Below are 24,275 nucleotides of genomic sequence, written 5' to 3'. Positions count from 1 at the left end.
AACTAGAGTTACATTAGCATTTACAAGTTAATTTAACATGAAATCTTTGTATTGGGTAAAGATTATTTAGGATGTTTTAAAGTTTGGGGATACTAAACTAAGAATTTACCACATATTCACCCTCAGAATAGAAATTGTATCAGTTGAGAACATGTCTTTGTGAAATTCAAGGGTAATCAGGACTTCTGGCAATTTCATTATTTTCTGAAAAGAATTTATTAGGACTGAATGTGTAAACACTTATTAAGATTATTAGATAAATAATGAGAAAAATGCTATGAGAACATGTATCTGGGTATCCCCACTTAGAGTTCAGAAAACAATAGGCTTCTTAACTAATTTTTTTTTAAAGAGAGAGAGAAGAGAGAAAGAATTTTTTAATACTTATTTTTCAGTTTTCGGTGGACACAGCATCTTTATTTTTATGTGGTGCTGAGGATCAAACCCAGCGCCCCGTGCATGCCAGGTGAGCGTGTTACTGCTTGAGCCACATCCCCAGCCCCTTCTTAACTATTTTAACTTCTGAAAGCATGTAGGAATGTGTAACTATCAGAATCATCTGGTATCTTTTATTTATTTATTTGGTGGAGCCATTATGTTCCAGTATGTTTGACTTTGGAGTAAGAGTGAGTGAGTTAAGAGGTGGCAATGAAAATTTTCTCCTAAATAGTTTGATCTAATTAAGAGCAAGTATCAACAATCAAAACGTTCCTCCCTAAGAGCAGGGACTTCTCCAGGAGCAGTGATTTTAAAAGCTGTGTGCTTGTTAGAATCACTGGGATGCTTTTAAAGTTCCTAGTGCCCAGGCTGCACCCCAAGCCAATTAACCTCTTAGAGTGGCACCCAGGCATCTGTACTTTTAAAAAACACTCTCCAGGTAATGCCATGTGTAACCAAGGTTGAGAATCTCTCGACTTACGAGGCACAGCTGAACTTAATCACTCACATCAAGATCTCCAGGTCTACCTCTCACTCTTGATATACCAAGGTCAGGATAAGGAGTTTAAGTATGCTTTGAGGAAAAAACAAACAAACACTAAACTAAGGCAGTCTCGTAGCTGGGGCTCAGTGTTTAAAAGAACAGGCCTGATGCTAATGGCTAAAGCAAGTTGTTTCCCTCTTGGACATAAACTATCCCACAGAACATCAGTTAAGGTCATCCTAAACCACAACAAAGTGAGACAAAACAAGGTCACTGTGCAACCCTTGCAACAACAAACATTCCCACTCTCCTACCAAGTACTGCTTTATCTTCACCCTAGTCAGCTTTCTCCAAAAACTAGATTTATTGGGATACCCAATCAGAGAATTGGCCTCACCTTTCAACAACACCCTAGCTAGAATGAACCTTGAGTTCCTTAGGCCCTCTCCAAAATTGACCCAGTCTAAATGCATGTCTTATAATGGGTTCCATCTAACACCTTTTTACTGAGAGGTCTCAGGGATCCAAGTGTAAGCAATCTCCTTTGTGGCAACAAATAATAAACAATACCTATCAATCACAGAGGTATTTCTGGTGGTCTTTGGTTGGAGAGCACTGATACCCTTTCTCTTAAGGGTTACCAAGAATATTGAAAAGTTCACTTGGAGGGTCAAATTGAGCAATGTTGCCTCTGAATTGGGCAGATCATAGTGGTTGTTAACTTTGACTACACATTAAAATCACCAGGGGAATCAAGGCTGAACCCCAGATTAAATTTAAATCAGAATCTCTGCAGATAGGACCCAAACCCCTAGTATCACTATATCTCCCCCAGATGATTCTGAAAAGTAATAAATACAGGAATAAAAATTGCATAGACTGTGAAACTATACAGATTTGAAAACAGTCCAATGGAGTTGAATTAGTTTGCACAGTCTTTCAACCTACCAGCAGAAGCCTGTCAGACCTTTCTGTTCAGAAGCCTGACCACAGGAGTCTGTACTTTTACTTTGTTGCTAATATGACCAACCTTTGTAAAGAGTTGTCTGCAAGGCTTTTAGATACTGGCAATACAGTAACAAGTAAAAAGCAGCAAGAAGTATACATATTAAAAAGATGAGCTCAACTATGTAAATGAAATATAAAAGACACTTGATGATATGCATGGAGGTTTTTTTTAATGCTTTTGAAATGTTTACATGTTTATTTCAAAAAATGTATTAATTTGTTTTTCTCTTTCAAAATATTGTTTTTATAATCAGATAAGAGCACACAAGCTCTCTCTATGTATATATATAGCTTATGTATCACAGAAACTGAATTAAAAAAGACAAATCACTGAACTATAAGAGGAATTTTAATGTCAACTAACTGGTCACTTAGCAAGGCTGTCAGAGGGAAAGCTATGAGCAGGTACTAGGAAATGCTAAGCTACTCTTATGAGAGAATCATAAGAATTCACTGAAGGAAGTTTAAGACCTTTGATGTAAAACTGATTTCCATGTAAAGCAGATAAAATTAACGGAGGGTGGCTATTATCTATTGCTTCAAACCCTTATCAATTAACGATTAACCCTGTATTAGATAAGTTCTTTCGGTTTCAATATTTCTCATATGTTTTTGATTGCTGTATAAAGTTATAAAGATAGAAAACCTCACCTGTTGGTGTTCCAAATGAGATTAAAGAAGGTCAGGAATATATAACAACATAAGCTATTAGTTTCTGTCCAGATAAAGTAACAATAAAGATTAGCATATTCTTCCTTCAATCAACTTCCTACTTGGATTTGCTGCCAGAACATGTCCATGCCCAGATCTAAGTAATCTGTTTGTTGTTTAATATAAAGAATCCTTTCAACTAATTAGAACAAATTTAAAAACAAAATTTAATAAGGAAAAACAAAAGAATTCTTTCAAATAGTTGGGTAGATGTGGGGTGGATAATAAATTGAGCAGTGCTTGGTATTATAAGTGAACCCAAGGTGTCACTGGCTATTCTGCATCACAAGGGATTCTGCCCCTTTCATTTAAGTTGAAAGTATCTTAAGGGAGAGGCATTACTAATTGTGGTGAATCTTAAGATGTCACTAGAAATAATTAAAGGAGAAATAATGGTGTTTTTTCCTTCGTTTTAGAAAACCACCTGAAGGCCACCTAGAAGGCAAAACTTATGCTTCTGTGATCCCCTCTGAATTTTACAGAGATACATAATAAAGTCACATTCAGATTAACTGCAAGAAACAACAGTATGGATGAACACGGAATCCATATCAATGTAACATTTTATGACAAACTTCCTGGCACATGGATGGAATTTTTCAAGACGGTATTATTGAGCACTCCCAAGGACCTCCCTGAAATCATTCTAGTATTGTCTTTGATCTGTGCTATTGGAGGTAAGTGTCATTCTAGCTCCAATTTTATATTGTGGGTATATCATATAAATGTTACTATGGGGAATTCAGGCAAGTAGCAATCATGGGAAATAAGAGTTTTGTACTTAAATTTATACTTTTATCTCAATATTTTCAATCAAAACAATTATGTAGCATATGACTTCCATATTCTTCTCCATCGGATTAAAAATATGCACAACTTCCTACTGGCTGTGTCAGGGTTCAATCTCAGCAATAAGGATAATGGAAGCAAATGAGCAGAAAATCACATGTTAGGGTAGGATTCTCATGAGTTATACTCAAATGATAAATTTATGCCTAGTTATGATACAAAGAACCAAAATAAAGTGCTGTTCTTCAGGGGTTTTTTTCCACTTTCTTTAAGAATTATATATGGGGCTGGGGATGTGGCTCAAGTGGTAGCGCGCTCGCCTGGCATGCGTGCGGCCCGGGTTCGATCCTCAGCACTACATACAAAAAACAAAGATGATGTGCCCGCCGAAAAAAATAAAAATAAATATTAAAAAATTCTCTCTCTCTCACTCTCTTTTTTTTTAAAAAAAGAATTATATATGAAAAAGCAGAAAAAAATTAAATGAAAGAAAAAACTATGATTTATTTGTTGCACTTTGATAACAACGATAATGTTTCTCAGGAGTTTTCATTAAATGTATTCATTAACCTTTCATTGCAGAATTCCTAGTTAAACTAACCTCTTATTTATGGTGTATTCAAAAACTAATATAAATATTTCAGTAAAAACCAGACAACCAATGATTGCTAGCAATGTTACTAAAGATTATAAGGAAACGAGATACATCACAGGAGAAATAAAGCAAGAAACTGATAGATTAACAATTACACTGATTCTGTGTACTGCAAGTGTGATGGAAGGTCTCAGTTATAGGAAAATAGAAAATTATCAATGGAACAGTAATTCATTATCCTCAGTATTAAGAAATCATAGCACATAAAAGTTCTATATATGTGATATTATATTGCCTTTCAGTAACAACATTTTTTTGCAGCATTTTTGAACATGCACTTGAAAGACTTTCCAATTCCTCTCCCTGTGATATTATTTTTAATTGGATGCAGTTTTGAAATACTGAGTTTTACATCTTTCCAGGTGTGTATAATAAATGAGTATTTTGCACTATAAGAATTACATAAATGCAAAGATGGCTTAAGAAAATTTACAAAAATACTCGTCCCCTCTCTGCCCCGCTTGTGTTTGTGATGGAGATGCTTGTGATATAGAAAAAGGATCAAGGGCTGAAAAAGATGAGATCCATCTAAATATAGTCAAAGAAGAACCCACGACTGAAAGTATGTAGGCAACTCAGAATGAGCGTGCATACAGCCCCTGTGCAGCAGTGGCCAATGGGTGTTTCAGCAGAATTCAATAGCGTAGACAAGAAATTGGCTAACAAGATAGAAGCTCAGGGAGAATGTGCTGCTGGTGCAGAATTTTAGTAGCAAAATAATTCTAATATTGAACCATCTTTTGGCCTCAGAAATGTTTCATAGGGTTTCCTTAAGAATAGATGATAGTGTGTAAGCATATCTAGGGTAGAACATATGAAAAAATAACTTGACTGGAGTCAGAAGTGAGGAATAAGGTAAACTACAGATATAGCCAAGGAAGCTATAGTATTTTAAAATAGTTGGGAACAGAGTCAGGGAGAAGAAAGGGAAAATGCTTACTCTAAGTTACATAGAATGCATTACTGTATATATTAAATAGAGCTATAGCCCAGGAGTTTGTGGCAAACTTCTGTGAAGGGCCACACAGAAAATATTTTACAGTATGTGGGCCTTATGATCTCTGTCCAGATATTAAACTCTATCACTACAGCTCAAAAGCAGCCAAGGGTAGTACATAAATGAAGTGGCATGGCTGGGTCCCAATAAAATTTTATTTACCAACAAACCCACAACAACCAGTAGGCCAGATTTGGCCCAGGATCTATAGTTTGCCTACCCTAGTTAGTCAGCCTGGATATGAGAACTTGTCTGAAAATCATTGACTTTCCCAAATAAAATTAGCCAGTAATGTTAAAAATATTACAGAAAACACACATTCATGTAAAAAACCAAAAGCAGGTTATTACTTCACTTATCATAAAGAAGTTTTATAATTATATGATTTTAACAAAAATGCAATTTCAATTATTTCTATAAACTTTATTATTTGTCAGTAACTTCTTCAAAGGAAGAGACCACATGTCAAGAGTTGTGAAGGGAGTCAGATTTTACTCCACTTTCGAGCTAGCCTGCCACAATTTCATGGTCCATGCACAAGACAGGGAATACCTGGGTTAGAGACAGAGGATTTATTATGCAATAACAATAATCAGAGTATGAGCCTTTTCCTGTGCTTGTTCTCAGAATCCCCATTGCACAAAGAGAAACAAAGAGGGTTAGTGAAATCTGCACACCCAATGAGACTGAATTATTAAATGAGACACCTGAGTTTAGGGAACCTGAATCTTTTAAATTGGATTGTAAAATCATTTGCTTGCTTGTCCCAGAGGGAGAAGTTATTTTTATTATTCTCGGCTGTAAATTAAACCTGAACTCTCCTCTGGAGAAACACTCTTGCTCTGTATCCCAAGGCTGTTAGCCTTACAAGTATTCATGAAACACAATCAGGGCCTGCTTTCATTAGACCTGGAGTAATAAAAGTAACTTGTGGAAAATTATCACCCCTAAAATAGTCAGTGTTTATGAGTGAAAGTTGAGTGGATATCCATAACCGGATTTACTAATGTCAATTAGATATTTTATGATGCACATCATTAATTAGTTACTTCATAAACTTTATTAACTTTTCAGTTTCTATTTTTGTTAGTCTTTTATACTTTCACATGTATCTTCTATATAAGCCATGACTAAATATTTGTATTTTCTATAATTTAATATAATCATTTATTCCTTCATGGATATTTGTGCGTTAATCCATCCATCTGAAATTTTTCTCTTGTATGCCTGAAAATCTACTATGTATTCTCTGATTCCTATGTCAATGTTTCCTATACCTGTTTACAAAAATAAAATAGGCATAGAGAAGTACATTAACTTTCTTCTGTAATTGGCAATAATAATCAGATGGAAAATAATGAAAATCCAATAGAATTAAGACTTTAGCACTTAACAAACATTATGTCATAACTTTTCAGATTTTTTTTTTTTGTAATGGTACTGGGAGTGGAACCCAGGTGTGCTTTATCACTAAAGTACATCTCCAGCCCCTTTTAAGTTTTTATTTTGAGATAGGGATCTTGCTCAATTGCTTAGGACCTCAGTAAATTTCTGAAGCTGGCCTCAAACTTGAGATCCTCCTACCTCAATCTCCCAAGTTGCTAGATTTCAGATGAGTGCCACTTATATCTGATACATTTTCAGATTTTCTTTCTCCGTTGCTAGAGATAGGAGTATGTGGTATATATTTTATACTAAGAAAGAGATGGACAAATAAGAATAAAAGAATTTTATGTTACTAGATCCAAAGATATGCAGATGCCATACAATGGATGAACCCAGAGTTATTTTTTGGTATATTTACACCAGTAATTATCTTTAATGTTGCATATGACATGGATGTATACATGCTTCAAAAGTTATTTTGGCAGGTAAGTATTCTTTTTCAGTAATACCTTTCACTCATGAACCATATCATTTATTTTCAGATTTTTAAAATTTTGCTACAAAATAGAAAACAAAAAGGATTGAAAAAAAGTACATAGTAGGGCTGGGGTGTGGCTCAAGCGGTAGCACGCTCCCCTGGCATGCGTGCGGCCCGGATTCGATCCTCAGCACCACATACAAACAAAGATGTCGTGTCTTCCAAAAACTAAGAAATAAATATTAAAAATTCTCTCTGTCTCTCTCTCACCTCTCTCTTTAAAAAAAAAAAAAGTACATAGTATCAGAGTCTAAATTCAGCTTAGTATTTTAGTGAATAAACTGTATCTTGGCAATCATCTAGCACATTAGCAACCCAGGAGGAAAATGATGGGGTGGAGCAATTCTGAAAATCTGACTGGCAGAACTTCAATTAAAATTTTTATTCTGAGAAGCTACAAGAGAGCTATTATGAAATATATCAGCTCTAGGAAAAAAGAAACTTAAGAAAAATCAAATTTTAATTCTTACAGTCTAAAGCTTCTTATATCCACATTTCAAAAGAATAAAAGCAGATAAGAAAATGCATAGAAGCAGATGTAACCCTATTTAAATTTTTTTTTTTTAATCTTGGGAAATTTGGACTGTATCAGGGAAAGACCTTGTGATAAACTACTTCAGATCAGGAGCAGGATGTATATTTCTTTCAAAGTAATCAAAACAGTTTTGTTAAATAGAAGGCATTACCTAAAACAAAACTATTAGAACAATTTACATTTTAATCCAAATCCAGGTACATTAAATTCAGACAAATGACAAAAAATGAAACTGAAAAGAACAGAGATATGATTTGGGTTGGGTTGACTCAGATGATCTCCACTAAGCCATTTCCTGCATTTCTGGTCTTGTGGGATGAGGTGGGGTTTTCAGGCAGGGGTTAGCTGGAACAGGGCCAATTGAGGGTCTTCCCATTCATGCATCTCTTGGTAGGTGCTGTTAGTGTTATCTGGTTCTACGTTTCTAAAAACAAATTATGATCATCTGCTTTCTAAAATGGAATATAAAACCAATCTGATTTTTCTACTCTGAACTTTCTTTGCAGATACTTTTAATCACAATTCCCGGCTTTGTGATTAATTATGTTTTAATTCTTTGGTATCTGCAATCTGTGAATAAATTACTTTTGAAGACTATCCCATGGCTCCTATTTGCAGTTATTCTTATGAGTTCGGACCCCATGCTGACTGCAGCTGCCATAAGAGACCTTGGTAGGTATATTTTTCTTATTTCCTGTATTGAATATATCATATTTTATAGTTCACGTTTGTTTATTTTAAGATCCCTTTGTGTGTGGTAGTTTTCCACTATGTGAAGTAGTCTAGCACGGAACTAGAGGATTAGTAAAGATTCTGGAAGTGGGGGTTAGGACAGAAGAATGGGCTTAGATAGTGTCAGTAATGGGCTTAGATAGTATCCAAAAAAGGCCTTATATCTAGTTGTGAATTAGGACAGGAATAATTTAGAATTCTTTATACATGCTTCTACTTGAGCCAACAGAACAATTATGAAGCATTACACTGTTCCATACTCATGTGGTGACGTTTCTGTTACCCAGTTTTGTTTTGGTTTTTTTTTCTTCTCTCTTTTGAAAACAGTCATTAGGATGATGCCACTTTAAAAGAGAAATTCTTTTGGAGTCATTGTCACCATTAAGACCAAAAGCCTAAAACAGTTAAAAATGATAAAATTATCAATCACATAGTGTTTATAATATATAAATTGCTTTTTGATAAATAAATCTATATTTAAAGGTAAAATACCAAGTTAATTTAAGAAAAGCAAAACAATCTGAGAGCCTCATACAAGAAAAGTAATAAACTAATTTCCTCCCCAGTTACTTTTTAATAATGGGTACTAAAAAAAATGCTTCAAAATAGAATGCTAATATGACATGCCCATGTATACACTCTCTCTCTCTCTCTCTCTCTCTCTCTCTCTCTCTCTCTCACACACACACACACACACACACACACACACATACACACACATTCATTTCAATTTCATCTTCACGTTATGGCCAGTTAAGGAGAAAAGACCTATATAAGACAAGAGGAAAGAAAGCAAGAGGTAGACAAAGCTTGTGTAAATATATGAACAAATACAAGAATAAAGGAAAATTGAATATTCATGAAAAGGAGTGAGGTGAATGTTTGGAAGGAAGTGCCGATCCAACATCAATCACCCTATCCTCAATTTGTGTCTTCCTCCCCCTACTCTTTTAACCCACATTGCTACTTTTATGTGACTTTGTGTCAGCACTTTCTTTTCAATAAATATGAGGGAGTTCTATAATACCTGGAATCTGATTTCACATCTTTTTTTTTTTTTTTTTACTTCTTAATGTTTTTTTTGTTTGTTTGTTTTGTTTTTTTCTGGTATTAGAGATTGAACCCAGGGGTGTTTTACCACTCAGCTACATCCCCAGCTGTTTCCATTTTTTTTATTTTGAGATAGGGTCTCGCTAAATGCTTAGAGTCTCACTAACTTGCTGAGGCTGGCCACAAACTTGTGATCCTCCTCCCTCAGCCACCCAAACTGCTGGGATTACAGGCATGCACGGTGCATGCCCAGCTTAACTTCACAATCTTGAAACCCAGTATTCTACTGATTTTTTTTCTAGCCTGTCATTTTTGAATTTAAATAATCTATTTGGTGGATTTTGCAAAGTTATTCTTATAAATGTTAGCCATCTTGATACTACCTTTTTTTAACCTTTAATTAATTAATTAATTAATTTTTATGTGATGCTAAGGCTCGAACCCAGCACCTTGCATGTGCTAGGCAAGCACTCTACCGCTGAGCCACAACCCCAGCCCCTTGACACTACCTTTTTGAGTTTTATTTTTTCCTCACTGTGAATCTTTCTTTTTTTTTTTTTTTTTAGAGAGAGTGAAAGGGGGGAGAGAGAGAGAGAGAGAGAGAGAGAGAGAGAATTTTTTAATATTTTTTTTAAAGAGAGAGTGAGAGAAGAGAGAGAGAGAGAGAGAGAGAGAGAGAGAGAGAGAGAATTTTTAATATTTATTTTTTTTTAGTTCTCGGCAGACACAACATCTTTGTTGGTATGTGGTGCTGAGGATCGAACCCGGGTCGCACGCATGCCAGGCGAGCGCGCTACCGCTTGAGCCACATCCCCAGCCCCAAATTTTTTAATATTTATTATTTTTTAGTTCTCGGCGGTCACAACATCTTTGTTGGTATGTGGTGCTGAGGATCGAACCCGGGCCGCACGCATGCGAGGCAAGCGCGCTACCGCTTGAGCCACATCCCCAGCCCCTCACTGTGAATCTTTCAAAAAAATTTTAACTCATTTCCTCTTAGCAGCATTTTTGCCTGAATTTTCTAAACAAGATTTATAAATGCATGTTCATATATATTTATAAATGTGCATTGATAAATTACATTTATATATCTATTTATAAATATATTGCTATTTACACATATACATTTATATACTCTATAATTTTATTATCTTTTTTTATTGGTTGCTCAAAACATTACATTGATCTTGACATATCATATATCATACATTTGATTCAAATGGGGTATGAATTCTTATTTTTACCACGTGTACAAATTGCAGAATCACATTGGTTATACGTTTATACATACTGTCATACTAGTGTCATATACATATGCATATGAATGATATAGTATCTTTAAAAAATTAATCTGCCAGGACTATCAGTAGACTGCATGAGTACATCCATATTGTCTTGAGCTTTCTTTGTTCTTTGGCTTATTTTATACCCTTAAGTCTGTTATTTCCAAATATTCACGTTTTCCTATACTATTCTATTTTCTAAAATATAAGAATTAGGCCACAATAGCAGGTCTTGCTGAGTAATGAATGTAGTGTCTTACAGCAACAATGGTGTGCTATTCCTCATGAGTATGGCAGTTCCCATGAGACGGGCTGGGCTCTCCCATCTGGTGGGAAAGCCAAGGCATGCTGCCATGATGATGGCAGGTGTGCAACAGAGAAGAAGTAGAATCTTTGTGCTTTCATCAGGTCTCATAACAAAAGAGACTGGATCTTTTCACACAGCATCTTGCTGTATGGATACAGGAAAGTGGAGGATTGGACCCTTGAGGCAGATAAGCTGTCTCAGAAACTGAATGCCCTGGCCTTTCTTCTCTTCTGTCGGCAGACGTATTACAGATAGATCGTGATCAGTTTATAGAGTGGTTGATTCACAGAAGGGAATTTTACTATATAATAATATTTTTCTCCTATGGTTTTTACTCGAAAATTATTAAAGATACTCAAAGTTACAACTTAGGTAGTATAGGCAGAGGAAAAAAGATGACCAATCAGTGTTTCAACTTGGAAGATCATCATAAACAGACATAAATCAGGACGAAGGTAGGTAATACCAGGGTGCTTTCTATTCATGGGGCTTAATCTCTTAATCTATGGAAAGGAATGTGTGGGAAAGTCAGATCATTTCTAACTGGGTAATCTAGACAATTGCTTTAATACTTTACTTATATATACACACAGGTCTTTCAAGAGCCCTCACAAATCTAATTAGTGGAGAAAGTCTGATGACCTCTGTTATATCAATAATTGTATTCAGTACTGTTGTGAATATTAACTTCAAAAGACAGTATTCGAAGTCCAAACCCCTAGGTAAGGACCCCCCCTTTTTTTTTCTCAATTTCTTAAAATAAGATTTCTGGATTTTCTGAAAGCTGAGGTGAGTTTCATAATATCTTGCCATAAACTATGCTTATAGATATAAAGTAGTATTAGTAAAGTATGGGTGCAGTGGCACATGCCTGTCATCCCAGCAGCTCAGGAGGCTAAAGCAGGAGGATCGCAAGTTCAAAACCAGCCTCAGCAAAAGCAAGGTGCTAAACAACTCAGTGAGACCCTGTCTCTAAATAAAATACAAAATTGGGCTGGGGATGTGGCTCAGTGGTCAAGTGCCCCTGAGTTCAATCCCCGGTACACCCCCCGCCCCCCAAAAAAGAAAGAAAATAGTATTATATACTGATTTACCCTTTATATAGTGCTGCCACCACAGCTTCCTTATTTAATTAATATCAGTCGTGGTTTTGTTGTGAATATGGATAGGAGCTTTTCCTGAGGATGCCTAAAAGAGCCAGATTCCCCAGACCTGGTCTAAACCAAAATGCTTGACAGGGATGTGAGTAGGGGCTGTTGTTAAGGTGCTGCAGAACAGCTAAGAGGATAAGCCAAGATGTATATCTACTAGTAGTGGGAGGAGACAGCTTCCCTTCCATTTGCCCTGGGACTATCTCCCAGGAGTATCATAGAAAGAGGTCAACCCAGGGAGAAAGTGAGTTACATAACCATCTACAGGGCCAGAGAGCAGTGCTGCTGACAGCAGCGGTGCCATAAGTACTCTCATTCACCCTTTTCAAATAACCCTGAAACATGAGGGATTTCCCCCCTTTATCATATGCACATGTGTGCATAAAATAAATGACATATGTGCATTATAATAAGTGATCTTAAAATATATCTGTGTAATTATCACTCAGGACAAGAAATAGACTGCTAAACTTGTAGAAGCATTCTTACTTAGTCCCCCTCCCTGGTATTTTTGGTATTGGGGATAGAACTCAGAGGCACTTAATTTCTGAGCCACATCCTCAGCCCTTTTTTATATCACTGAGTTGCTTAGGGCCTCACTAAGTTGCTGAGGCTGGCTTCAAACTCGAGATCCTCCTGCCTCAGCCTCCCAAGCTTCTGGGATTACAGGCTTGTGCCTCCATGCCCATGCCTAGCAAAAAAAAAAAAAAAAAAAAATCATTCTTAATGTGTAATCTGAATCACTAGGCAGTGGGAGAAGGGGAGAAGAGGTGTCCATGAAATAAGAATATTTTCATAATAATACTAAGAATTTATTTACCTTTTTTTTTATCATGTTGGCATTTGCACTCATTTTGGGAAAAGCAGTGGTTATTGGCCTTCTTGAGAAAATGATAACAGTATTCCACTCACCAAGCGTCTTCTGTGGCATTTCCACATCCCACTATCACCTTTCTCCCCCTGAGCAAAGAATGTTTGGGAGGTGCCTCCAGGGCATGGTCTTGCCCACCGAGGGGTCTGTATGATACCAAATAAGCCACTCTGTTGAAATGGCACTGGGTTTGATTCTCAGCACCACATATAAATAAATTCATAAATAAAGATCCATCAACAATTTAAAAAAAAGAAATGCAATCTTTCTGCTACATTTCTCTCAGAAATGAAGACTATCCCAAATTACCTTTCTAAACACTCAAAAAGTGTGGTGCTAGCTATACTTTCTCCTGTTTTAGAGAGTGCTTTGTTGTTGAACATCCAACAACTCTGTTCACTTCTATTCTGATCCACCTCTGCTTTGCCCACCCTATGTCTAAACTTCTAAGTAAAGACTATTCTTTCCCAAGAAGACCCATCTTGGGGACTACTTCTCATCTCTTCCTTAAAGGAGCTTCCTTATCCAATTTGGGAATATGAAGCCCTTGCTTTCAGCCTCTGAGACTTGTGAGCAACAAACTAGTAAAAATTTCCTGCAAATATGATCTTCCTGAATATGACTAAGGTGAAAATAGGAGATTGTCTGTGTCCAGAGCATCCTAAAAACAGAAGGGCAGCTGGGCACTGTGTCACATGCCTGTAATCCCAGCAGCTTGTGAGGATGAGGCAGGAGAATTGCAAGTTCAAAGCCAGCTTCAGCAAAAGCAGGGCACTAAGCAACTCACTGAGACCCTGCCTCTAAATAAAATACAAAATAGGACTGGGGATGTGGTTCAGTGGTCTAGTGCCCCTGAGTTTAATCCCCAGCACCCACCCCACCGCCAAAAGAAAAACAAAAAACAAAAACTGAAGGGTCAACCTAGGGATAACTGAAAAGTACAAAGAAGTAAAATGGTTCATGCCAGTCAAGAAGATTCATGTCAGCTACTAGAATAGTATTGTACCGGGCCCCATTTAAAATACGATATATTGCCAGGTGTGATGGTGCACTCATGTAATCCCAGTCTCAGGAGGCTGAGGCAGGAGGATTGCAAATTCAAGGCCAGCTTCAGCAATTTAGCAAGACCTTAAGCAACTTAGCAAGCCCTGTCTCAAAATTAAAAAAAAAAAAATTAAAAGATCTGGGGATGTGTCTCAGTAATAAAATGTCCCTGGGTTCAAATCTTCAATGCCAAATAAATAAATAAAATATGATATAATGGTCACAGAATTTCAGAGAAACATATCAGAAATTATATCTACAGTCTAATCTAGAGGACTTTCTTGAAAATCACTATAAGGAGAAAGAAGAGGAAGAAGGTGGGGAGTACTGATGTGAAAATTCACTCATTCTTTAATTCAACAATTATTTAGTGCTGTGCACAATGTCATAGATTTTACTCTAGGATCTAGGAATTCATGAACACAGGAGACAAAACTGCCTTCCTTTGATAGAGATTGCCTTGTAGTTTTGATGGCCATCAATGGAACAGAACTTTGTGGACTTATTTTTAGGTTATTATTAGAGAGCTAGAAAACTAAAATAATAATAGTAATAACTCCAGAAATAAAAACCATGCTGGAGTAATTTACTTAGACATGAGGACTTTGAACTTGTAATAACTTTGAAATAAAAATTTTCCTTAAGAAATTAAACAGATGTTTTCTGAGTAAATTTGCTTCTAAACTTCTGAAGTTACTTAAATGGTGTTACTCTTTGAAGTAATGACATACTTTATAACAGAGAAAAATGAACAAGAGTATTGTTCTTACCTTATCCAACTTGTATGCTAGCATTTTAAGAAAAGTGTTATGTAGTAACAAATTTATTTGCTTTGAGACTTTTCCTTGCTAACAAATCTAGGCAGCAAACATGTTATTTATTAAATGTTATTTTCCTTTCTTTTTTTTTCTTTTTTAAAAAATTTTTAATTTGTTTTAATTATTTATACATGACAGTAGAATGCATTTATGCACTTTGGTACATCATACATAGATGGGATATAATTTCTTTTTTTTTTCTGAGTGTACATGTTGTAGAATCACATTGGTCATGAAGTCATATATACACATAAAGTCATAATGTCTGTTTTGTTCTACTATCCTTCCTATCCCCACATCTTCTCCTCTCCCTTCCCTTCACTTCCCTCTACCTAATCTAATGTAACTCTATTCATCTCTAATGCCCCCCCTACACTTAGTGTGAATTAGCATCTGCATATTATAGAACACATTCAGCCTTTAGTTTTTTGGGATTGGCTTACTTCACTTAGCATGGTAGTCTCCAACTCCATCCATTTACCTGCAAATGCCATAATTTCATTTTTCTTTAATGCTGAGTAATATTCCATTGAATATATATACCACATTTTCCTTATCCAATTATATACTGAAGGACACTTAGGTTGGTTTCATGTTTAGCTATTGTGACTTGAACTGCTATAAACAATGATGTGGCTGCATCCCTGTAGTATGCTTATTTTAAGTCCTTTGGGTATAATCTGAGAAGTAGGATAGCTGGGTCAAATGGTGGATCCACTCCAAGTTTTCTGAGGAATCTTCATACCACTTTTCATAGATGTTGCACCAATTTGCAGTCCCACCAGAAATGTGTGAGTGTACCTTTTCCCCCACATCCTCACCAACATTTATTATTGCCTGTATTCTTGATGATTGCCATTCTGACTGGAGTGATTTTCCTTTCTTAAGGAGAAAATAACTTTTCAACAGAAGTCTTCTAACTCCAGAGGCCTGTGTGCTTCTGAAACCAGAGTCAGCCTCCATCTCATGTTTCAGTGCCAAGAAATGGCAGCTCCATGGCGGGAACTCTTGTGGCCTGGAGAGCCATGCATGGAATACCCCTCTCACATTCAGACTATTCCAAGAGATATTATTCTTTTTAGCTGGTAAATCTAGAAACTATGGCTCTATTTTTGACATGGGAATGAGTTTACTTGGGAAGGACTCTCAGTCACCTCAGCCATCCTGATGGTGGCCTCCACACCAATGGAGGTTATGGACAAAAACTTTTAATTTTTATTTTTTTTAAGAAATAAGAATAATACACTTTATTTTAACAGAAACTACTTTAATATGTATTTTCAAAATATGTTACAAAGCTGAACCTCAGAAGATCAGAAGACTTCACAAAAAATGCCATTTCAGACAGGCATAACTTTAATCAACCTCAGCTTATGGACAAATACTCTTAAATGTACTTTTTCCCCCTTCATCTGCCACCTCAGAGCACCATTTTAGGATTTACGTGTTTTTGTTGAGGCAGTTGTTCCTGCTCAGTGGGGTCAGCCTTTGCTTTGGTTGATTTCTCTCTTTCCACCTATTCCACTGGATTGTTCCTCTGTTGTAGGGGACAGATGAGGCAAGGCACTGAAGATAGCAGGGAACAGTTTTATTTGGCTGCAGCCAGGTTCAGAGGGCACAGCTTGTGCTGTAATCAATCAATCCCCTGAACCCCGAGTTCAGGGTGTTAGGTGCAGGACAGGCTGAGTAAGCTGTCTGCAGGGCATGCCAAACAAAGTTAGCTGCAGGATGACCTGGCCACTCAAACCCTCTGTCTGGTTCTTTATCAACTATTTGCTTCAAGCCCAAACGCCCAAGCCCCCGCTCAAGGCTGAGCGCTTTGCCTCCCTGCTCAAGGCTGAACACGTAACCCCCCTTGTGTGCCAACAAGGCAGCTTGCAGACCCAGAGACCTCATTAGATTTGGGCTATAAAAACTCCCTCCTGCTGGGCCCCTCTCTCTCTTGCTATTTCTCTCTCTCTCTCTCTCTCTCTCTCTCTCTCTCTCTCTCTCCTCTTTCTCTCTTTTCTCCTCTGTTGCACTGCTGCAATAAAGATCTCTTGGTTGCTCTGAGTGTTGTGGTCACTTTCCTTTCACAGGGAGTTTCAGAACTTTATACCCAGCATTTAAGCAGAGGGGCTCACAAGTTCACAGTCTGCAGAAGTTCACATAAAAGCAGCTTTTTCTTTCACTGTTCTGGGCAAGTTAACCCTTCAAAGACAACACCTGAGGAGGGGAGAGCTTCTCCTCCCCTTTTTTTCCTCCTCTGCCAGCTGTTACTGATAACTACCTGTTATTTGTGAGTCCTGCTTCACCACGTGTTGAAGTTTGAACATTAGAGAAGCTGAGGCAAGCACATAAAACAGGGTTTATTTAAAGAGGGGTAATGTAGACTTCTCCTGGGAAGGAGAAAGGGGGGTGTTGTTGGGTGTGTGGAAGACCCTGCCTTTTGGTTTTATTTCCCCCAATGGGTTTCTCCCTGCTGAAGTTAAGTTTCTGTCTCCCAAGAAGAACATCACAATCCCTTACCCCTCCCACTCCTCTCCAAAGGGCACCAAAGCCAAAAGTTTTCTCGACCAATCCCCGTGGGACACAGTGTCTGCTCATTCCTGAGTTACCCTGCCAATCAGCACCCACCAAGTCACCAAGCAACCCTTCTTAAACTGAAGCTTGCAAGCTCAGGCTCTCTGCTCTCTTCCTCTGCTCTCTTCCTCTTCTCTTTCCCTCTCCTTTCTTCCCCTTCAGGCAGCCCCCCCCCCCCATTACAATCTCTTGGGTGAGTCACTCTCCTTTCAGCCATACCTGGTATCCTGGTATCCCAAGAAGTGAGGTGTTCTGCCCTTTTTATATCTCCTAGGCTTTCTTTGGTCTCCTGTCTTTTCCCCCTGATCTTTCTCCTTCCTGTATGGGACTAGGCCCAGGAATGCTCCGTGGGACGGCCAAAAGGTGGGAAACAGGTGGGCTGAAGGGGGAAGGGCGGGGTGGAGAAGCCAAGGACATATTAACAACTTTATAGCTCTCTGTAGGGAGGGGCAGTCCTGGGACAGGTTATCTTGGCAACAGGTTGGAGCAGGGGCAGGTTCTTGATAAGGGTGGAGGAAGGGCTCTGAAGGAATGAACATTTCAATCCCTCCATGGACAGTCTCCAACTTCCCAGACTCACTCATAATTGGCCACTTTGATCTGACCTGACTCAATTTTCCTATCTATACTGACTTCCTGTCTAATTCTGGCTTCGTTACAGTGGAGCCCAATTGGTAACTTCTCTTATCTTAGAAATGTATTCATCTCTGTGAAGCTCCAGCTCAAGGCCAGAGGCTTTGTTAAAGGATCTGCGTTTTGTTTTTTTTTTTAAAGAGAGAGTGAGAGAGGAGAGAGAGAGAGAATTTTTAATATTTTTTTTTTTTTTTTTTAGTTCTCGGCGGACACAACATCTTTGTTGGTATGTGGTGCTGAGGATCGAACGCGGGCCGCACGCATGCCAGGCGAGCGCGCTACCGCTTGAGCCACATCCCCAGCCCATCTGCGCTTTTTTTTTAAAATCACATTTTGCATTTGCAAACATACTTCTACAAACTACTATACTGGATAAATGTCTGTGGAAAAACTAGCAAGGGGGCGTTCAGCACCTGGAGTGCTGATCTCTTTCAGGCCAGTGGCCAAGTAAAATAGAGCAACAGGAAAATAGGAAGTTTGACTGCACTGAAGTCTTGTAGAGACTCTTTTACTGATAATCCTAAAACTAATTATGGTGAAGATTTCTGGAGAAGCTTAATTAAGGTTTTCTGTGGAAGAGGGGGTGCCACCACACCTCAGGCTTCTGACCCCAAGACCTACTCTCAGCTGGGATTTGAATTTTGCTCCCTTGTTCTCCCCACCCCAGCCCCCACTGCCCCATTAAAGGGGTGAGGGCTTCCTTGCCCCAGGCTGTGCCTGGTGCTGTGGCTCAGGCTGTTTTCCTTGGCAAGGCATGGGTCTTCTTGTTGCCTTGTGGAAAGCAATTTAGCAAAACCTAAAACTGTGAAGAATAACAAAGAAATGACCATCTTTCAGTGCAGTGATTTCACTTTTAGTAACTAAGGAAATAAGCAAAGAAGCGTAAAAAATTGACGCATGGAAATACACACTGAAGCATTGTTTATCAGGGGTAACTTTAAAGCAAATGAAATGCCCAACAATAAAGAAGCAGTCAGTTCCACAGGCTGCCACAATGCAGGAGATTCACCCAGCGGCCACCCAGATGCATTTCTTTTTCTGTTCCCTATACATCTTACATTAGATCTAGAATGTGAATTTCATGAGTTTGGGATTTCCTAGTTCTTGCTCATTTCTGTACCTCCAAGATTTATGACACCATTTGACTCTTTGTAGGTACTGGATGCAAATGTACTTACTCCTTAGTGCTGCCTGAACAAAAGAAGCTCCTAAACTCCTAAAACCAAATTTTACAAACTGAAGTGTGGCTTTTAGCAAATAAAAAGAAATTATTTCCTCCAGTGTGTTTGCTGGTACTTGTAATCCCAGTGACTCAGTCTGCTGAGACAGGAGGATCACAAGTTCAAGGCAGGCCTCAGTAGCTTGGTGAGACCCTGTTTCAAAATGAAGGAGAAGGAGAAGGAGAAGGAGAAGAAAATAAAAAGGGCTGGGATGTTAGATTAATGATAGAGAAACTCTGGGTTCATGCACCAGTGCCACACCAAAAACAAAACAAAACAAAACAAAACAAAACAAAACAAAAACAAAAACAAAAACAAACACCGTGTATGTGTTCCACAGGAAATGAGCTATTTTAAAATCAATATTACTTTAAATGTTTAATAGGCCATTCTTTTATGTACTTGTGGGGTACAATGTGATATTTTTGATACCAGTTTTGGAAATCAGGATTGCTTCCTCATTCCCTTGGTGTTGAAGATTAAAGCAAGTTTTATTTAAGAGAGAGAGCAAGTTAGAGATAGAGAGAGGGGGACCCAGAGCTGGGTATCCTCAGGGGTGGGTGTGTCTTGCCTTTTTATAGATCCCAGATTGCCTTTCCCACCTGCCTACCTTGCCTAAGGGCAGGAAAAGAGAGCTCAAGGGGTTAGGGAAGAGTGATTCCTAGGTGGAGTTAACAACTCATTTCCTTGATAATTAGCCAGTTAACCCCCCTCTTTCCAAACAGATCATTTGCTACCTAAGATGACTTTCTGTCCTTTGTCCCATCTCATTTTCATATTAGTACACAAAGTAGAATGAAATTAAATTAATGAACATATCCACCATTTTGCTACCTATAATTTTTTTTTATGTTGAGACATTTTAAAATTAATTATTTTGAAACATGAATCATTATTTACTGTAGTCTCTGCTATGCAATAGATCTCAAAATTGATTGTTTCTGTCCATGTAAAACTTTGTACCCTTTGATCAATAATTTCCTCCTCCGTATTCCTCCTCCCCTCCAGTCTCTAGTAATCATCATTCTCCTTTCTACGTTTTTTTAAATGCTTTTTTAGTTATTAATAGACCTTTATTTATTTATATGTGGTGCTGAGAATCGAACCCAGTGTCTCACACAGGCAAGTGCACTACCACTGAGCCACAGCCACAGCCCTTCTTTCTACTTTTATGAGCTCAAATTTTGTTAAATCCCACATATAAGTGAGATTGTATGGTATTATCTTTCTGTGCCTACCTTACTTTAATGTCCTATAGTCCATCTCTGTTGTTTCACGTGACACAATTTCCTTCTTCTTTCTCTTAACAGCTGTGTGTGTGTGTGTGTGTGTGTGTGTGTGTGAGCGCGCGCCATATTTCTTTATCCATTTGTCTGTTGATAGACACTTGATTGATTCCGTATCTTGGAAACAAATACCTCAATTAAAAAATGGGCAAAGGATCTGAACAGACATTTCTCAAAAAATGTTCAATAACACTTATCATCATTAATCACTAGGGGAATGTAAACTAAAGTCACAAATGAGCTCTATCATAATAATTTTTGTCAAAAACATAAAATAAGTGTTGATGAGTATGTGAAGAAGAGGGAATTCTTGTGCGTTGTTGGTGGGAATGTGAATCAACATAGCCATTAGGTAAATCAGTGTAGATGTTCCTCAAAAAGCTAGATAGAATCCCATATAAACCAATAATCTCACTTCAGGAGAGATATCTAAAGGAATTAAAATCAGTGTGTTCATCACAACAACGAGCTAATTTTAAAGATATGCCAAAAAGAAGAGTTGACCCAGGGTATCATTTAAAATTAAGGACAAGTAAGTTCTATTAATAGTTTCTATTTTCTCCCTTTTCTTTTAGGCTTTTATGTCATGCATGGAATTTGGTCATATTTTCTGGAAAGTTTCTTGTTTGGAATTCTAAATTCAAAACTGATTCAATTGTGTATGTCAACAGTTTTTGGTGATGATGTCCATCATATAAGTCTCATTCTTGCAATTCTGTACCTCATCTTTTATGTTTGTAAGTGAAGTGTCAATGCCTAATATTAAATGATATAGAAGGAGTCAAAATAAGAATACTAGGAAAACAACTACCAAGCCAAAAAAGTTTATATTATTATCTATACAAGGAATATTTTTGGTTAAAATAATCTATTAAAAAAGATAATAGTAGGGGATAGGAAAGGTAGCAGAATACAACAGTCACTAATATGCCATTATGCAATAATGTGAGTATGTAACAGATGTGATTCTGCAATCTGTATTTGGGGTAAAAATGGGAGTTCAAAACCCAATTGAGTCTAATGTATGAAAGATGATATATCATGAGCTCTGTAATGTTTTGAATAATCAATAAAAAAGTAAATAAAAAAAGATAATATGTGAATATTTAGACACAGAAAACAAGCTACTAAGAATGTAAAACAAATACTGTTATAAAAGAAAGATAAATGTGACAAAATCACAGCTGCAGTAAGTACTTAATCGAATGCCTTTCCTAGAGAAAGAATTGTGTGATCAGCTGGACAAATAGTAATTTTGGTTATACAAAGATTTGTATAATAACTTATATGCTTGGTTTTTAAGATATACAAAGAATTTTACTTCCAAAGACACAATGCATATCCTTTACATATAAAGTAGGCTCTCAATATCTCCAGATTCTACATCAACCAACCATTGATTGAATGTGTCTCTGTATATATTTGTATATTCTTGTGTGCAGGCACAGACCTGTAATCCCAGTGACTTGAGAGGCTGAGGCAAGAGAATCACAAATTCAATATCAGCCTCAGAAATTCAGTGAGGCTCAAAGCAACTTATTAAGTCCCTGTCTCAAAATAAAAAATAAAAAGGGCTGGAGATGTGGCTCTGGAGATGTGGCTCAGCAGTTAAGTACCCCTGGGTTCAATCCCTGGTACCAAAAAAAAAAAAAAAGTAGCCAAATAAAGTATTTGCTTCTGCCTTTAACTGTGTTACTAGCCAGGACAAAAATTAAAATTGTAAAGTTTATAATTTTACATCTATAGAAGGAAAGACTATTAAATTAAAATCTATCACAATCCAAATCAAACAATAACAAAATTTCTTGACTTTGAAATTTTATAAAAACAAGTCCAAAGTTCATTTAGGAAAATTATTGTGTGTGAATACACAACACAATTTATTTTTGAAGTGGACAACCTGCCCTACCAGGTAGCTATCCAAATATTTAATATGCCTACAGCAAATGAAATACAGCTGTAGTAACACATATACAAAGTTAGTCAAAGAAACAGAAAAGGACCCAGGCAGATGCAAAAATGCGTCAGAATGGTAATTTACATATGATAAAAATAACACATCCACAATACTCCTTAGGATTAACAACAAATTTTGTTAATTGGAACAATGTTTGTTAAACATTCGGTGGAAATAAGAGCTTTAACAGACTTTACTGTATAATCCCCTCTGTTTTTTGAATGTGTGACTTTGTGTACATATACATTTGGGTGCATGCCAAGGGAGCTCACTGAGTACTCCACTCCTCTTAAAGATTTTGATCCAATTATCCTAAAGTTTCAATTCTATAAAAATTCTATGGAAATCCAATGGTCTCATGATGCCTGATCCTGGGTTTTTCCTCTTCATGATCTCCTCTTCCTCCTTCTGAATATACAGTAGTTTCTGGTTTTAGACAAATTTACGGACGATGGGGAAAAGAGAAGTTCACAGGGGAAGTTCACATAGTTCACAATTCTGTATACTCTGACAGCTACCTCTAGTTCCTCACTTTTTCATCTTTCCTACTTTTCATCTTTTTCACATTTCACTGGTCTCCAGCATAGAGATTCAGCAAGCAGCCAGGCCTGGTGGCACACACCTGAAATTCCAGCTACTTGGAAGCCCAAGTTCAAGGCTAACACGGGCAACTTTAATGAAAGCCTGTTTCCAAATAAGATAAAATTAGAAAGGGCTGAGATGTAGTTCAGAGGTAGGGCACTTGCCTACCATATATATATATATATATATATATATATATATATATATATATATAAGCATATTTTTTCACCTCTGGCAAAAATTTGTGCTACTGTTAATACTATTTTTTCCCCTTTTTAACAAAAGGTGAGTTGGTTGAAATGTCTGGAATATTCACTCTGGCCATTATAGGACTTTTTTTAAATTCTACAAGTTTTAAACCAGGAGTGGAAGCGCTTCTTCTCGAGTGAGTGTCTAGCATATTTTCATTTTGTTTCATTAGAAGCAATTAGATTAAAATAGTAATTACATTTACATAGTCTAAGTAAGACATTGACATGGAAACGATCCCACTGAAAACCTGTGTCTTCAAATGTTTTAATTTTAGGCAAAAGTTGTAACCCCACTTTGAGTTTGTGTTGGTTCTATTTCCCTATTAAGTCCTGAAATCTCTGACCATCCACTCAATACTTTCCAATCTAAATCCTGAACCCACTTAGACCAGGCCAGGATTAAACAAGTTGAGAGACTCATCTCAGGCATGAAATTTCAAAGGGAAAAATATAATAATTGAGATAAATATTTCAATGCAGTATTTTTTAAAGAAATGAAATTTATGTAAAAACATTTTTAAGACTATTGTTTTAGAAACAATGAAGAGATGCCAAATAAGGTAAATGAAAAGATTAAGGCAGGTGATTTAAAGAGGAATGATAGTCTCAGGAAAGAAGGTGTGGACACACTAAATGTGAGCCAGATTATGGGTGAAAAAGTTCATGTCTTGCTCCAATGCACCCAGCCATGGGATAAGTGGGATCTGTTGTCTGAGATGCTTTAATACACAGGTTTGGTAATCCAACCTAAACACACAATGGATACCTATGTGTAAACAGAGGCCCTGAAAGTAAACGATGATTTTTTGAGTTTGAGAAATATTACAGATGATATAATAAATTCAGAAGCCAGAAGCTCAAGGAATAATCTCTTCATCAAGGAGAACGGCAATAAAATCATGTCAACTGCAATAAAAGTCAGTTGTACCTGTAGTGAGGGAGAATTAACTGGACCATGGTTGTGAGAGGAATTTAAAAATATATGAA

General features: G+C 37.1%; 1 protein-coding gene across 1 annotated transcript in view; it reads left to right on the top strand.

Annotated features, from left to right (window-relative positions):
* Positions 1–3,230: 3,230 nt before the first annotated feature.
* SLC9C1 (solute carrier family 9 member C1) overlaps positions 3,231–24,275 on the top strand; it is a gene marked incomplete at both ends in the record, with an annotated part of 65,588 nt that continues 44,543 nt past the window's right edge. The window contains 7 exons of the mRNA XM_081301959.1: positions 3,231–3,318; positions 4,347–4,447; positions 6,825–6,953; positions 8,048–8,213; positions 11,507–11,635; positions 21,074–21,235; positions 23,323–23,422. Of these exons, the coding sequence (XP_081158085.1) occupies positions 3,231–3,318; positions 4,347–4,447; positions 6,825–6,953; positions 8,048–8,213; positions 11,507–11,635; positions 21,074–21,235; positions 23,323–23,422 (875 nt within the window). The remainder of the gene's footprint in view (positions 3,319–4,346; positions 4,448–6,824; positions 6,954–8,047; positions 8,214–11,506; positions 11,636–21,073; positions 21,236–23,322; positions 23,423–24,275) is intronic.

This window comes from Spermophilus citellus, assembly GCF_964194105.1.
Source record: "Spermophilus citellus genome assembly, chromosome: 7".
NCBI classification, from domain to species: domain Eukaryota; kingdom Metazoa; phylum Chordata; class Mammalia; order Rodentia; family Sciuridae; genus Spermophilus; species Spermophilus citellus.
This window is presented reverse-complemented; position numbering and strand designations above follow the sequence as displayed.